At 45.4% G+C, this 14904-nt stretch overlaps 1 protein-coding gene across 2 annotated transcripts; it reads right to left on the reverse strand.

Moving 5' to 3' along the window:
- Positions 1-394: 394 nt before the first annotated feature.
- Positions 395-14115, reverse strand: Adipoq (adiponectin, C1Q and collagen domain containing). 2 transcript variants are annotated; one of them, XM_039087986.2, is made up of 4 exons: positions 13970-14115; positions 3447-3674; positions 1179-1582; positions 395-1090 (listed from the first exon to the last, which is right to left on the reverse strand). In XM_039087986.2, the coding sequence occupies exons 2-4, from the start codon at positions 3658-3660 to the stop codon at positions 1052-1054; spliced, it is 657 nt and encodes a 218-aa protein (XP_038943914.1). In that variant the 5' UTR covers positions 3661-3674; positions 13970-14115; the 3' UTR covers positions 395-1051. The 2 variants fall into 2 exon arrangements, with proteins under 2 accessions (XP_038943914.1, NP_653345.1); NM_144744.3 differs by having other exon boundaries at positions 395-1582; positions 13970-14040.
- Positions 14116-14904: the final 789 nt, after the last annotated feature.

The raw sequence follows: 14904 nt of genomic DNA on the forward strand, positions 1-14904 counted from the left end.
CCTTTTTTTTTTTTTTAAAGATTTATTCATTTATTATATATAAGTACACTGTAGCTGTCTTCAGACACACCAGAAGAGGGCATCGGATCTCTTTACAGATGGTTGTGAGCCACCATGTGGTTGCTGGGAATTGAACTCATGACCTCTGGAAGAGCAGTCGGGTGCTCTTAACCGCTGAGCCATCTCTCCAGCCCACAGAAAAAATTTAAATCCTCACTACTTTAACTCCTTCATACATAAAGTTAGGGTGAAATAATTTTTATCCAACAGCATACTATTGAAACACTGGAGATTCATGGAACAAGGTAAACATAGGACAGAAAAATAAATAAAAAAAAAACCTAGATATTTCAGTTACCTTTTCTGTTGTGATAAAAGACTGACATAGAATAAGTTAGGTAAGGGAAGGATTTATTTCAACTTATAATTCCAGGTTATAGACAATCGAGAGTGAAATCAGGCAGGAACTAACGCAGAAGCCATGGTGAAATGCTGCTTACTGGCTAGCTGGCTGGTGAACACTCAGCTTGCTTTCTTAGACTGTCAATGCACTTACGTCCAGGTCCTGGTTCAGCCCACAGTGAGATGGGCCTTCTCACATCAGTCTTGACTGAAGATGCTATCTCACAGATGTGGCTAGATGCTGATTCTTAAGATTGGTTACTTTTTCCCACATGGCTAAATATCAATTCTATAATAAGTATTAACCAGAATACAAAAGGACTAAATATGAAACTTTGGTTAAAAGACTGTGGAGACAAAATAATCCTGAGTACCTCTAATTACACTGCAATGTCAAAGTGGCAATATAGTTGTAATAAAAAATAGTTGTTGATGATCAAAAAAAAAAAGAGGCGCGGAGACTAGGGAGTGCTTTTTTTCTCAACTAGGAACACAGAAATTATTTTTTATAAAGTCATTTAATGAACAAATGAGTACTCATGGGGATAACACTCAGAACCCTCAAAGTAAGCAATACAATCAACCTCTCAAACTAAGCTGAAAGCCTGTCGCCTGTTCTTTGATTCTCGGGGCTACGGGCTGCTCTGAATTAGTGGCAGTCAGTTGGTATCATGGTAGAGAAGGAAGCCTGTAAATGTAGAGTCATTGACATTATCTGCATAGAGTCCATTGTTGTCCCCTTCCCCATACACTTGGAGCCAGACTTGGTCTCCCACCTCCAGATGGAGGAGCATGGAGCCAGAGGCCTGGTCCACATTTTTTTCCTGATACTGGTCGTAGGTGAAGAGAACGGCCTTGTCCTTCTTGAAGAGGCTCACTTTCACATCCTTCATGTACACCGTGATGTGGTAGGAAAAGTAGTAGAGCCCCGGAATGTTGCAGTGGAATTTGCCAGTGCTGCCGTCATAATGATTCTGTTGGTTGTAGAAGATCTTAGTAAAGCGAATGGGAACATTGGGGACAGTGACGCGGGTCTCCAGCCCTACGCTGAATGCTGAGTGATACATGTAAGCGGCTTCTCCGGGCTCTCCTTTCCTGCCAGGGGTTCCGGGAAAGCCCCGTGGCCCTTCCGCTCCTGTCATTCCAGCATCTCCTGGGTCACCCTTAGGACCAAGAACACCTAGAAAGTGAGAAGAACTCTGTGAATGGCAGGAACAGAACTGCCCAGACTCTTTCCAGCGAGAGGCTTTTTGTCCGGAACGAACTTCTACCCACAATCCATTTGACAAGACAAGGAAACACATCATCTCTACTTCCCGTACTCTCCACGGCCTGCAGGTTCCCTTAAGTTCATCTCCAACCTTATTTTTCAAAGCCTTTATGGGTGAATTAAAAGATGAGTGAGATGGGGTTGGGGATTTAGCTCAGGGCCCTGGGTTCGGTCCCCAGCTCCGAAAATAAGAAAAAAGAAAAAAAAAAAGATGAGCAGATTGGTAGTGGATATTTAGAACTTTCGAGCTAGATAGTAAAACCTCGTTCATCGTTCTCTGGTTGACATGGGAATGATTTGCTCTGGTAGAAGCTCTGAGTTATTAGTGGTCCTTGGGGGGTCAGTAGATGTTCTGAATATGACTTATCCATTTAATTCATTCATCTATTCACTCCTTCATCGATGCCTTTCCATATGCCCCAAAGCACAGCAGATTTCCAGAAAGTAATCTCCTGTAAGTATCCACCGTAGTTACTCTGCCCTGCGAGCTCTCTGTGCACTGCATAAACCAACCACTGTGTTGCCTTCTGATCCCTGTCTAGTTGTCTTCCCTCCTCTACCCTCTGCAACCATCCTTTTGAGGCGTGGCTCAAGCCCCGAGTCCTCAGAGTGGCTGGCCTCACTGTCAATCTGCATCCTCACTGAGCACGCCCTTTCTGTATACCATCCCTTTAGCATCTGCATGCATTCAGATAGACGTGTTACATGTTGGAAGACATTCCTTCTCAGTAACCGCTATCCAGAGTCTTGTATGTTAGACTCGTCTGTTGTAAAGATTATTTAATTCCCAGCCCGGGTTTTTTTTTTTTTTTTTTTTTTTTTTTCGGAGCTGGGGACTGAACTCAGGGCCTTGCGCTTGCTAGGCAAGCACTCTACCACTGAGCTAAATCCCCAACCCTCAGCCCGGGATTTCTACACCACCTTTGCTTACTGAGTTCTTGGATGAAAGACACACTCGCAGTCTTCATATTTACACAAGCTTTAAACAACACAAGAGCTGGGCAGCTGCCTACCCTCTATGCTGTGAGAATCACCTTTCCTATTGATAACCCCGAGTTATTACTTACTATGTTTCATCTGGGCTGCTCTCCCCTCAGGGCCACGCTCTCTTGACTCTGACCCCATGGACACTTCCTTGCTCCTCCACATTCTCCTCCTTTTCTGAACCCAAGCCTGGGAAACCTAAACTCTAACCTATGTCTCTTCTTCCCCGCTATTGGCTATTGGCATCTTCATTTACCAATCAGAAATAACTTGGGGGGGAGGGTCCCTCAGCGTCTTATATGCCGACTCATTTCTAGGGCACGGTCTTGGGGGTCCCAAATTAGCATTAGAATACAAGCAGCCTTGGGCCAACCCACTGCACTGGTCTTCTTGACTAAACCAAGGTACTTCAGAAATGCGTGGAAAGTGCTTATGAATGCCAGTGGATTGAGCAAGAATGACAGAGAGAACAAGGAATATATAGGTAGTATGGAAGTGTTAGGCAGAGATGCAGATGGGGTGAAGTCATAGATACCTCAGTAGGTACCGTCTAATCCCACTCAAGGAGGACAGCTCAAGCTCCAGGATGCTTATGAACTACAAAAAGAAAGAAAGAAAGAAAGAAAGAAAGAAAGAAAGAAAGAAAGAAAGAAAGAAAGAAAGAAAGAAGAAAGAAAAAATGAAAGAAAGAAAAGAAAGAAAGAAAAGAAAAGAAGAGAAAGAATAGAAAAGAATCACTGGCATCACTTACCCTGCAAGGACCCCCTCTGTCCAGGTCTCTTCTACATACCTGCGTCTCCCTTCTCTCCCTTCTCTCCAGGAGTGCCATCTCTGCCATCACGGCCCGGTATCCCATTGTGACCAGGATATCCTGGGATGCCTGCCATCCAACCTGCACAAGTTTCCTTGGGTGGAGGGACCAAAGCTCCTGGCCCTTCGGTTGCAGTAATCCCTTCATGACTGGGCAGGATTAAGAGGAACAGGAGCGCTTGCAACAGTAGCATCCTGAGTCCTGGAACTGACAAGGCATATAGTCATGGGAAGGGCAAACTCACACAGGACATCCAATCAGGACCTGTATCATGCCTTATCCGTCTAGGTGGATTCCAGTCCAAAGATCTGTATCCACAGATTGCAGAGAGCCGTCAGTGGTTACCCAGTCCTTTCTCTCCCAGGAAGCCTTCAGTCAGTGTCTTAGGGTTTTACTGCTGTGAACAGACACCATGACCAAGGCAACTCTTATAAGAATGACATTTAATTGGGGCTGGCTTACAGGTTCAGAGATTCAGTCCATCATCATCAAGGTGGGAACATGGTGGCATCCAGGCAGCCAAGGTGTAAGAGCTGAGAGTTCTACATCTTTATCTGAAGGCTGCTAGCAGAATACTGGCTTCCAGGCAGCTAAGACTAGGAAATTAAAACTCACACCCACATTGACACACCTATTCCAATAAGGCCACATATTCAAATAGTGCCACTCCCTGGGCCAAGCATATTCAAACCATCACATTCAGACCTCCTCCTCCTCTGAAATCTGCAATGAGTGGCAAAACCTCCTGCATTCAGGCTCCTGTTTGCTCCATTCAACTCTAGATGGCTCCCCACTCCCCTCCCCGGCAAGTCCTTTCTCCCTCGTTTTCATAGACACATGTGCACTTGTGAGTACTTGTGTGCATGCAGAGAGAGAGAGAGAGAGAGAGAGAGAGAGAGAGAGATTGAGAGAGAGAGAGAGAGAACCAGAACTCTTTGGAAACTACAGGGGAAAGCATCCCTAATCCAAAGAATCTGTTTATTCTCTAAAGTGGCAAACATCATTCTTTGCCTAAAGCTCTTCTCCTGTTTCAGCCTTGTCATTTTCTGGCTTTCATAATCATCTAAAATATATGCATTGCCAGTCTATAGAGTGGATATGGCCAAGATATCTGTAATTGTTTTAAACTTGGATTTTTTAGTTTATTTCCATATTATATTCTGCAACAAATTATATTTACAGTGATTTACAAATAATCAAGGCTGTCCTCGGGCAGTCTTTGTAAAACCTACTATTATGATATGTTCCCAGATATAAATTATTAGGCCAGAAATCTAAAGTTTTTGTCCTTTTGGGTTTTTGAGGCAGGGTTTCTCTGTTGTAGCCTTGGCTCACCTGAAACTCACTCTGCAGTCCAGGCTGACCTAGAACTCAGAGATCCATCTGCCTCTGTCTCTCAAGTGCAGGAATTAAAGGCATGTGCCACTATGCCCTGATTAACCTTCTTTAAAAAAGACTTATTCATTTTTATTTATGTGTGTGTGTGTGAGTGTGTGTGTGTGAATGTGAGTGTGTGTGTGTGAGTGTGTGAGTGTGTTTATGTGAGGATGTGAGTGTGTGTGTGTGAGTATGTGAGTGTGTGTGTGAGTGTGTGTGTGAGTGTGAGTGTGTGTGTGTGAATGTGTGTGTGTGAGTGTGTGAGTGCGTTTATGTGAGGATGTGAGTGTGTGTGTGTGAGTGTGTGTGAATGTGAGTGTATGTGTTTATGTGAGTATGTGAGTGTGTGAGTGTGAGTGTGTATGTGAGTGTGTGTGAATGTGTGTGAGTATGTGAGTGTGTGAGTGTGTGTGAGTGTGTGTGAATGTGAGTGTGTGTGTTTATGTGAGTATGTGAGTGTGTGAGTGTGTGTGTGTGAGTGTGAGTGTAAGTGTGTGTGTGCCCAAGGTGGCCAGAAGAGGACTTCCTGGAACTGGAGTCATGGATGGTTGTGAGGCACCATGTGGGTACCGGGAACTAAACCTGGGTCCTCTGGAAAAGCAACAAGTACATGACATTAACTGTGAGCTGTTTCTCCAGCCCACCTAAACATAACATTTTTAAGTCTTTTAAAAAGATTTAATTTTATTTTCATTTGTGTGTGTGTGTGTGTGTGAGAGAGAGAGAGAGACAGAGACAGAGAGAGAGAGAGAGAGAGAGAGAGAGAGAGAGAGAGTGCTCTCACGCTCCCACTACCTATGTACAGGAGCCTGAGGAAGCCAGAAGAGGGTGACAGACCCTCTAGAGTGTTCCAGTGTTGGGAACTGAACTCAGATCCTCTGGAAGAGTAACGTACCCTCTCTCCACCCTTTTTAAAATCATTTACTGCACATACCAACATTACACGACACCATGCTGCCTGCCACTCAATCCAGCATTAGTATACACACACGAAGACCTATCTCAGGCTGAGCGTGTTGCTCTTTAGCAGGGCACCGGCCAAGCACACACAAGAGGCTGGGCTCCTTCCTCACCACAACAGAGAGAACATGAGCGGGCCTAGCCGAATTACTCTTGCCAGCCTTGAGTATTGTCAGTTGTAAACAGTGTATTGGTAGCCAAGCAGAGCGCCACAGGCCTTTAATTCCAGTACTTGGCAGGCAGAGGGAAGCAGATCTTTGTGAGTTTGAAACCAGCCTGATCTACATAGTGAGTTCCAGGACAGTCAGAGCAATATGGATTTCTGTCTCAAAAACCAAAGCTGGGGTTGGGGATTTAGCTCAGTGGTAGAGCACTTGCCTAAGAAGCGCAAGGCCCTGGGTTCGATACCCAGCTCCGAAAAAAAGAACAAAAAAAAAAAAAAAAAAAAAAAAAACAAACAAAAAAAACCAAAAAAACCAAAGCCGAACCAAACAAACAAAAACAAAAGAAAAGATATTGCTGTTTTAGCTGTTAAATTTAGTGAGCAAAATAAAGGGTTTTTCTTCTTCTGTCATTAATAAATCATACATTTTATAGAAAGGGCTATTTTTAATTTCCTCAGTAAGCACCTGTGTAAGTGCTTTTTCTGTCAGTTAACTTAACTGGGGTCACAAAGTGTTTCTTCTGCACTGTTATCTTGGATATGTTTTGATTTGGATTTTTTTCTTTGTGGGGGCACCATTTTGAGAATGAGTTTCATGGAACCCAGTCTAGCCTCAAAGCCATGGTCACTGGATTTCAGATGACCTTGAAGTCGTGATGGCCTCACTGCCACCTCCCAAGTGTTGGGATTACAAGCAAAAGGCTCCACCACATAGACTTGTTCTAAGTTTTACCCTTCTTTAAAATATGTATATAGCCCAAATTGGCCTCAAACTTGGGGTGCTCCTCCTGCCTTGGCTTCCCCGAAACTGGGATTACACAGGTGTGCCAGGTGCCCAGCTCCTGTAACGTTGGTCTGTTTTTATTTGGAGGTTATTGTCCCCTCCCCACACAGTGCTGAGACTCAAACCCAGGATCTCTCTACTCTACTGCTGCTCTGCCACTGAGCTACGTCCATTCCTTATGAACGTTTCTACAAACAATTGTGTGAGCGCATGTCACTGTTTTGTCTTCTTTTTTTAATATTCAAGTTTTTAATGTGAAAAAGACTAAGTCAAAATTTTAAAGCAAACACGCTATAACAATATGGCACTATTTCCATAATCAATGCCCATAAAACGGCGTTAGTACAAAGATCTAAGCAGAGACAGTAGATTAGTAATCATGTAATGTTGATTTTAGGAAGGAGCTTAACAGGTAAAAGAAGGAAAATATGGCATAAATTCAAGTATGCAAGTCGAATTTACAAATTATAAAAAAAAATTCTCCACTTTTATAGCTGGTTTCTCTTGAATGGCTAAATGTTAGCCTCATTTTTTTTCCATTATTTGCCTATTGTAACCAGCCAGTTGGACAAACTCATTTACCCAAATTTACACCCTAGAATATGTCAGTAAACTGAAGACATTATTCAGATGAGTAAGCTCTATTCATTTTCATCATCTCTGTGATCGGGTTGCAAAGGAGACGCTCCCTTGAACTGCCTGGATGTATTCTTTAAAAATAACCACAAAATCGTGGTAAGGGGGATGGCTCAGTGGTTAAGAGCATGGGCTGCTGTGCCAGAGGTTGAGAGTTCAGTTCCCAGCACATTACATGGTGGCTCCCAGCCATCTATAACTGTTGTCCCTTTTTTTGTCTCTGCTTTTCCTAAGCCACTGCTTCCTGCGTCTTTGGGAATCTGGTTCTCTTTCTTAGAATCTTTAAGGGACAGCCTGAAGACTTCCCCGATGCCTTTTTGCTGCTTGGGAATTGGGCGCACACAGACTGGGCTCCCTCCAGCATACTTATTTTCAGCTTTTCTCGATGAACTTGAAAACTGGGGGCTTGAGAAGCCACCACTTTCCTGTAGGCTCCTGGGACGTCGTAGTTTGCTTTGATCCACACCATGTTCACACAGGAAGAGACAACTTTCACTGACTCCCCTACTGCAGATGTCTCAACTGGACAAGAACCCCTGGTTTTGTCTTTTTACATCACACTGTCATGATTTGCCCTCTACGTGCAGATCATCCTTCCGTTAGTCTATCCTCACCTCCAGGGGAACAGAGAGTCTGTCGTTTCTGTGCTCAGCTCTGTTGATATTCTCCTTGATTGCAAGCATTAAACAGCTCTTCTCACTGGCAGGGTTTGGTAATACCCTGTTTCTTCTTTTCACTCTATCTGTTTTATATCACTTTTTACTGTACCCGTGACTCTCTTTAATGTTGCTGTAAAGTATGGCGTAAGATCATGTTAAATACCTTTGCTCGAATTCATCTTTGCATTCCCTATCACCTCGACACGTCACTCTCTAAATATCCAATTCTAGTTAATGGCTCACCAATTGGAACTGGCAGGTGTGAGGAGGAGAGGGCCAGAAACAACTGCCTGGGCGGTGCTCTCGGAGAGCAGGAGGCTGCCCCAGACTGGCCCATAGAGTCTCCGAGTGCCTCTGTTGCCATCTACTGAATCTGGAGTGATCAGGAACCTAGGCTCAGCAACAGCTAAAAATAGAACGAAGCAGAGCTTAGGTCTGGCTCTTCCCCAGAGCAAAAAGGGCAGTGTAGAGAAGACCTCATGTAATTAGAAAAAATGCTTGCCCGGAAACTTTTTTATTACAGTTAGTTAGTTAGTCAGTCAGTCTGTTGCTTGGTAGTTGGTTTGGTTAATTTGTGTGTGTGTGTGTGTGTGTGTGTGTGTGTGTGTGTGTGTGTGTGTGTGCGTGTGCGTGTGCCTGTGCCTGTGCCTGTGCCTGTGCCTGTGCCTGTGCCTGTGCCTGTGCCTGTGCCTGTGGGTATGTACCCACAGAAGTCAGAGAACACCTTGTGGGAGTCAGTTCTTTCCTTTCACCAACTGGGTCCCGGGGAATGAACTCAGGTCATTAGGTTCAGCCTCTTTACCCACTGAGCCATCTCGGCTGCCATTGCCCTGAAACTTTTAAGATTCCGTGTGTCTTACGTCAACTCTGCCCTCCTCCTTACAGCTCCAGCAATCATATTCCTGAGAACTCCAACTTGGGAATCTAAGCAGCACCAAGCTTTTCCATGGGGGAATAGGAAAGAATCCAGTGTTTGGAATAATGAAGGCAGCTAAGGAGGACCCCAGAGACAAAGGGTGGTTCAAGACTTATCCCTAGTGCTAGGAAGGCAAAAGCAGACCTCTAGAGTTTTCTGGCCCTCCCTCTCTCTCCTGAAAAACCAACAACCTTCCTCATCTAAGACCACATTCTCCCCGCACCCCTCCATGTTCCCAACCAATGCTTTTCTCCACTCACAGGTCTGATTGTTCTGAGATTCCCCGAGTGGCATGGGGCAGAGGTACTAAACACTACATATCCTTAGCTGTTCCTTTTTAAGACTTATTTTTTATTTTTTGATTATTTGAATATGCATGGGGATATGCACCTATGTACAGGCACCCACAGAGGACAGACGTCATTGGATGCCCTGGAACTAAGTTAAAGACAGTTGTGAACCAAGCCCTTTGCAAAATTTCCTCTGCACATACTGTTGACTGCCGAGCTCTCTCTCCTGACCCTAAGCATGTGGGTGCTAAGGACGGATCCTGACTGGAGGCTTCACTTCCACCTCGTTCTGGATTAAAGGCAGCTGTGTGAAGGGCAACGCAGGACACCTCATTTTTTAAACTCTGCATTATTTCTGTTCTTTATGTAGACAGAGCAATTGCTGCACTTTGACTTTGAAAGACTCCTATTTCTATAGGGGAAACCCTACGGCGTGGAACTGAGTGCTATACATAAATCTACGACTAGAGCACGGTACAAAAGAAAAATTTTGGATCGGTGTTGAAGGTAGACGGCAAGAATCCAGTATAGTCCTTTATATTTGGAAAGCCTTTGTCCCACCATCTCATTGAATGATCACAGCCATTCTGGAGACAATATGGGGGTTCTCAGGGAGACACGTTCTCGGGTACAGAATAACCAGTTCTTGCCCTTTATGTGTTTGTTGGAAGACTAAGCGACAGAATCTATGAACCATGCTTAGTAGGGTATCTGGAGTAAGCGGGTGAGCAATGGCTGTCACTTTTGACTGCACTGATTTAAGGGTAGGGATCTGGGGCTGCTGACTGCTTGAGTGAAACTCCAAGATCCAACAGAAGGCGTGGAAATACAGTCCTGGCCCGATAGCAGACTCTGACATAGATGGGGAAGAGAAAACTATTACAGTGATATACCCTGCCTTTTAGTACCCTTCCCCATGAGAGACCAGAAGACTGTCAATCAAATGGCCTGGCTTCCCAGCCCCCTCCTCATTCTGCCCCCATCTGCCTCACTGGCTTTATTCTCTTTGCCTAGAAATGTGATTTCACAATCTTATCATAAGACCCGGTTGGCAGAAAGTGTGGAGTATTTTATAAACTACAAAATACTCTACGAGTTCGTGAGAGAAGGGAAGCAAACAAACATGAATGCATCACCCACTGTGGACAGATGCCGCGATTCACTTCACCCACACAGCCTCAGAAGGGAGACCTCCAGCTCAAACATCTGGGAGCCAGAAAGGTTTGGTCATTTCTGCCAAAAAATAAGAAGGAAACAGGTGGGACCAGGCCTGGTGATGTATGACTTTAATCCCAGCACTCGGGAGGCAGAGGCAGGCTGATTGATGTAAGGTCTGAGGCCAATTTGGTCTACAAAGCGAGTCCAGCACAGCCAGGGCTCTGTTACCTGTTACACAGAGAAACCCTGTCTCAAAATTAAAAACAAAAAACAAGTAAACAGATGCTGTCTGATGACCCACACTGCCTTCCTAGCAAACCGCACGGGAGTTATACAGAGGGATGGCTGCAATGTTCTAGGATCACAGTCCAGTGAAGGAGATGTGAAACTCCACTTTGACCTGCTGGCATTTCAGCAGCAGCAACATCAGAATCTTGTGAAACTCAAGACTGGGGTTTCCTCTGGGACTGGCAGAGATTAGGCTACAAGGAGAGAAGAGGTCACTGAATATGGTCTCAATACCTCCAGCCAGTAAACACAGCACAGAGAAGTACCAGAGCCAAAAAGCAATGGCAGGACCCTCCCGTCCTTGCCTGTAGAGGCAGAAAGGTTGAGTGCATTCCCTACCTCCCTCGTGGAAGGCTCTGTGTGCTGGAAGCAAGGACTCGTCGGTGGTTTTCACCTTTATGAGACTCCAAGGAGGAGACGCAACGGCACAAGAGGGGAAGACATTGAGAGTACGAAGATGAGCCGGTTGTGGTGGCGCACGCCGGTAGGATTTGCTGAAGGAGGCAGAGGCAGGAGGATCACGAGAGTACGAAGATGAGCCTTGAGAGATTTCCAGCTTACAAACCAGCGTGGCCTGCAGCACTGCCTCTAAGATTAGCCTCGAAGCTTGGGCCCAGCATCCTAACCTGTGACAATTCTGTAGAGTAGCAGTTGCATAAGATACTCCATTTTATTTTTTGTTTTATGAGACAGGGACACACACACACACACACACACACACACACACACACAAGGATGGAGAAAGGGACTCCTGACTGTCCCAGAGCTCTCTGTAAACCAGGCTGGCCTTGAACTCATAGAGATCCACCTGTCTCTGCCTCCTGAATGCAGTTTAAAGGTGAGTGCCACCACACCCAGCACAAAGTACTTTTATCTCATTTAGCCCGCCTATAGGCAGCCTTGCAATAAACAGGAGCACCTAAGACTCAAAGAGGCCAAGATGCTGGCTTAAGATCATGCAGTCTTTGGGTTGAATGATGTAAAGAAGCCATTCTTTAAGATTTGTTTATTTTAAATATGTGAGTATACTGTTGCCATCAGAAAAGGGCATCAAGTCCCCTTACAGATGGTTGCTGGGAATTGAACTCAAGACCTCTCTTACCACTGAGCCACCTCTCCAGTCTCTGCAGTAGCCATTAAGGATCGAAGTGGTACTCAAGGGTAGACAGTGGTGGAGCATTTACCTAGTGCGTATGAAACCCTAAGTTCCATCTTCAGCAGCACATGATAAACAAACAAATAAAAATTAAGTTAATATTCATAATTTCACAATGATACAACCCAATCATAAATGGCAATGCCAGGAGCTCAGGCAACTCTGTCTAGCTCCTAAGATTATCTGGAAGGTGTCCCTCAGCGTTGGGAGAGCTGTGAGCATTCTCTTGTCCTGACTTCAGCAGAGCGCGTGGGGGCTACCGGTGCTCTGGGTTGACGAGTAACTGGAATGTTTGTCTCTGTAACCACCTTGGCAAGGATGAGACTGGGTTCAATTCCTGGGTCCCACATAAAAAGCAAGATGAGGTGGCGATCATGGCATTCCTGAGGCCCGAGGGTAAATGAGGATGGGAGAATCATCCCAAAGCTCGGGGACCAGGCTGTGCACAGGGGCACAGAGCGGAAGAAACAAGAGAGAACTGCCTCAAACAAGATAGGAGGGGAGAAATGGCTCCCAAAAGTTACCCTCTCACCTCCATATGCCTGCTGTAGAATGTGCGTGACTGCACACATTAGACCCTTGCATGTACGTGCACACAAGCACACACACAGAAGTAAATAAAATGCTTTTAAATGCTTGGGAGACGGCTCTGTTGATGAGAGTCTGAGAAAGCACGAAGATCTGAATTAGAACCCCAGAACCACGTAAAAAGCTGTCAGCTTTAAGCCTGACACTGGGGTAGGGGATGTCAGAGACGAGAACTTCCCCAAAGATGAATGGCCTCAGTCTGGCCTTTTTCATCAAGCTCCAGGTTCTGTAAGAGACCTTGTCTCAAAACATAAGGCGGAGATTAAGAAAGACACCTCATATGGAGAGACACCTCTGGCTTCCTCATACACATGCATTCATGTTCACACGTACAAGACTAGAAACAAGCCCATGTCTCTCAAGATTCCTCAAGACTCAGGGTGAGAGGCATCAAGGATTTCTCACTAAGCCTTGGGAATGACACTACTCCAAGAACCAAGCAGCACTCTCATGCCCCTCTGGCCTGCTCTGCCTGCCCTTTTGCTCCTGGAATGACTCTGACCAAACTCCTTTTTAATGAAGTCACTCGGAGTGAGATGGCTCTACTCTTGTGAGGCTTGATTCAAAACCCATTCTCAGCTGCCTTTGATCCCTACACTTGGGAGCCCATGAGGCAGGTGGATCTCAGTAATGAGTATAGTAATAACCTGGTCTTTGTAAATCCCAAGCCAGTCAGGAATATATAGTGAGATCTGGTCTCAAAAACAAAATTTTTTCAGACCAGGGACTTACATATCATGACACACAAGAGGCTGTCTTGACTTCCAAACCCCGCCCTCCTTCATCTCGTCCACCACCAGGGTTCCCATGCTGTGTTCCCGGAGCAAGAGTTAGGTTTGACAAAGACCGAGCAGGTGCAGTGCCTCTGTCAGAAAATATCTCTCAAAATATGGCTTTCTGTCCAGATTGCCACTATTTTCCAGGTTCTCGTCACTTTGTGTCACCCAATCCCCACTCAAGCATCCCCTAAAATGCCTCTATGCAGACAGATGTCTCGAACTCCTCAGACCCCACCCATGTTTTCACTCATTGTCCTGGCAAAGTGTTCTACAGCGCATGCTCCATGCATACCTGCTGAGTAGAACTAAGTGACAGAGAGAGACACAGCCTGAGGTCTGACCTCAACTGGGCTTCCTTAGGCTGACTCTCTGCCTGCTTCTCCTGTCTCTGTAACTCAGAAAGCTGAGAAGCAATAGATCCCACTTTCCAACGGAGTCTCATCTGTGGATAGACCGTCCTAGCTCACTAATTCCAGGCTCCTTTTTGCAGTGGGCACCTCGCCGTCAAATGAACGGGGTAAACTTCAGGTTAGGCTCAAGCATGTGAACCGAAAGGTAATTGTTTCTCTCTCAGAGCTTTGAAGAATTAAAGAAAAACCCCAAAGCTTATCTGCCCCAACCATGTTTCCATGGTCTGAGTTTTCTCTACACCTATCCTCACACTACTGCAGAGAGCAAAATCTGAACACAACCCAACGGGAATTGGGCATTCCTACCCACCCAGTCAGGAATTTAGAATCGTTCTTACCTTTTGGTGTAATCAGATCCACTGGCACTCGTACAGACAGGAATGAAGAGAAAATCGCCAGGTCTCCTGAGTTTGGTACTCATGGGGACAAGCAGAACCCAGCTCACCATTGGCCAGCCCAGTCAGGGCCAGTAGCCAATGAGTGAGCTCCTTGCCCCTGGCAGCTGCCTTAAGACTCCACCCTAGGGAACCTGGCTTAATCCAGCTTGGATCTGGAAAGCCAAGTAGAGCTTCTGTCAAGCCCTCCTGTTCCCAGGCGCTGGCCATACTCTACCAGAGCAACAGATGGGGCAAGGGTAAGGACAATAATAAAAACATATTTCTAAATGCAATGAAAAATAGCCTCAGGGGTCAGGAGACCTCCCTCTCCCATAAATTTGTCCCGGAGAGTCAATGACACTAATTCTCACATCATAATCCCACTCTTCGTTTGTAACTAAATGTGAAATTGTGGGTTCAGACATTAATATTTCAGTAAAAATGAAGAGAGGCTTCACTAGAATAAGAAATAGAGGGGCTGGAGAGATGGCTCAGCAGTTAAGAGCACTGGCTGCTCTTCCAGAGGTCCTGAGTTCAATTCCCAGCACCCACAGTAATCCAATGGAATCCAATGCCTTCTTCTGGTCTGCAAATGTACATGTAGCCAAAATGCCCATATACAAAAATAGACAAACCTTTAAGAAATAGAAGGTGTCCGCCACTTGCTAGCCTGGATCCCATACTGAGGAAAGACTGTGTATATGAGTTCGGAGCACTGATGAACAGGAAGGGTCCTGATGTAGTGTGAGGCAAGTAGCAATTCCGGATTCTAAAATCCTACATAACTCAAGCCCAGTGTCACAGAACACTTACCTTGGCACTAGAGCACCATGTTTCAAGATGTTTCTGGTTCCAAGTTTCAAGCTAATGTTTTGAAAACTCATTTTCTGTGAATA

Source organism: Rattus norvegicus, chromosome 11, assembly GCF_036323735.1.
Source record: "Rattus norvegicus strain BN/NHsdMcwi chromosome 11, GRCr8, whole genome shotgun sequence".
Lineage (NCBI taxonomy): Eukaryota > Metazoa > Chordata > Mammalia > Rodentia > Muridae > Rattus > Rattus norvegicus.

Bases quoted from the DNA above. Each gene is read 5' to 3' on its own strand.
- Adipoq (NM_144744.3), bottom strand. From the start codon at position 3,660: ATGCTACTGTTGCAAGCGCTCCTGTTCCTCTTAATCCTGCCCAGTCAT. The intron at 1,583-3,446 runs GTATGTAGAAGA...CTCACTTTCTAG, and splicing joins GGGAGAGAAGGGAGACGCAG to GTGTTCTTGGTCCTAAGGGT.